The sequence below is a fragment of the Bison bison genome, unplaced genomic scaffold (genome assembly GCF_000754665.1).
Source record: "Bison bison bison isolate TAMUID 2011002044 unplaced genomic scaffold, Bison_UMD1.0 scf7180017864360, whole genome shotgun sequence".
NCBI lineage: Eukaryota > Metazoa > Chordata > Mammalia > Artiodactyla > Bovidae > Bison > Bison bison.
The window spans coordinates 1,398,291-1,399,054 of record NW_011494932.1 but is presented as its reverse complement, the minus strand read 5'-3'; the positions used below and the strand labels follow the sequence as shown (position 1 = coordinate 1,399,054).

The 764-nt window shown below is 70.2% G+C and overlaps 1 protein-coding gene across 1 annotated transcript in view; it reads left to right on the top strand.

Moving 5' to 3' along the window:
• The window catches only part of TRPM5 (transient receptor potential cation channel, subfamily M, member 5), a 33,129-nt gene that overhangs the window by 5,787 nt on the left and 26,578 nt on the right, over positions 1 to 764 (top strand). The window contains exons 4-5 of the mRNA XM_010855228.1: positions 377 to 417; positions 557 to 740. Coding sequence (XP_010853530.1) covers positions 377 to 417; positions 557 to 740 — 225 coding nt within the window. The remainder of the gene's footprint in view (positions 1 to 376; positions 418 to 556; positions 741 to 764) is intronic.

Genomic DNA, 764 nt, shown 5'->3' with positions numbered 1-764 from the left:
CAGCAGTGGGCAGACCAGCCCTACCCTCGGTGGTGGGGGCGGCACTCACGGGCCTGGGAGGGAGTGAGGCTGATCTAAGGGACAGAGGCAGTGACCTGACGCCACAGCAGGGTAGGGGGGGCTGGACCCAGAGCCGGGAGGGGTGGAGGGAGGTGGGAGGGAGCGGGGGCCTCCTGCCCAGTGAGCGGCCAGCAGGAGGCAGCATCTCCCAGGACACAAGTGGGGAGAGGGCTGCCAGGCTCCCAGCCGGCACAGGCCTGGAGTGGGCACCTGGTTTCCCAGGACCCCACCCAGACCGGTGCCCAAACGCCTGGCTCAGCCACAGCCCCGCAAGCTCTGTGACCTGGGGCTGCCTGGTGTTCTCTGCCCCACCCAGACAGGGGCCTGAGACAGGTCCCCAGAAGGCCAGGCAGCCCCGTGAGTGGAGCCCCCCTCCACCCGGCACACGGGGTTCTGTCTGTTGGGTACCCTCCCTGGGCACCCCCTGCAGCAGCAGCGGCCCTTCCTCCATCTGGGGGTGCGGGCCACGCTCGGGTCTCACGGTGTGTGTGCCTAGGGGGACGGCCCCGTGCACTACCCCTTGGACGACGGAGGCGGCCAGGGCCCCTTCTGCCCCCTGGACAACAACCACTCCCACTTCATCCTGGTGGAGCCAGGGTCCCCCGGGAAGGGCGACGGGCCCACGGAGCTGCGGCTGCGGCTGGAGAAGTATATCTCGGAGCAGAGGACAGGTTACGGGGGTGAGTCTGCCCGGGGGGCGGGGC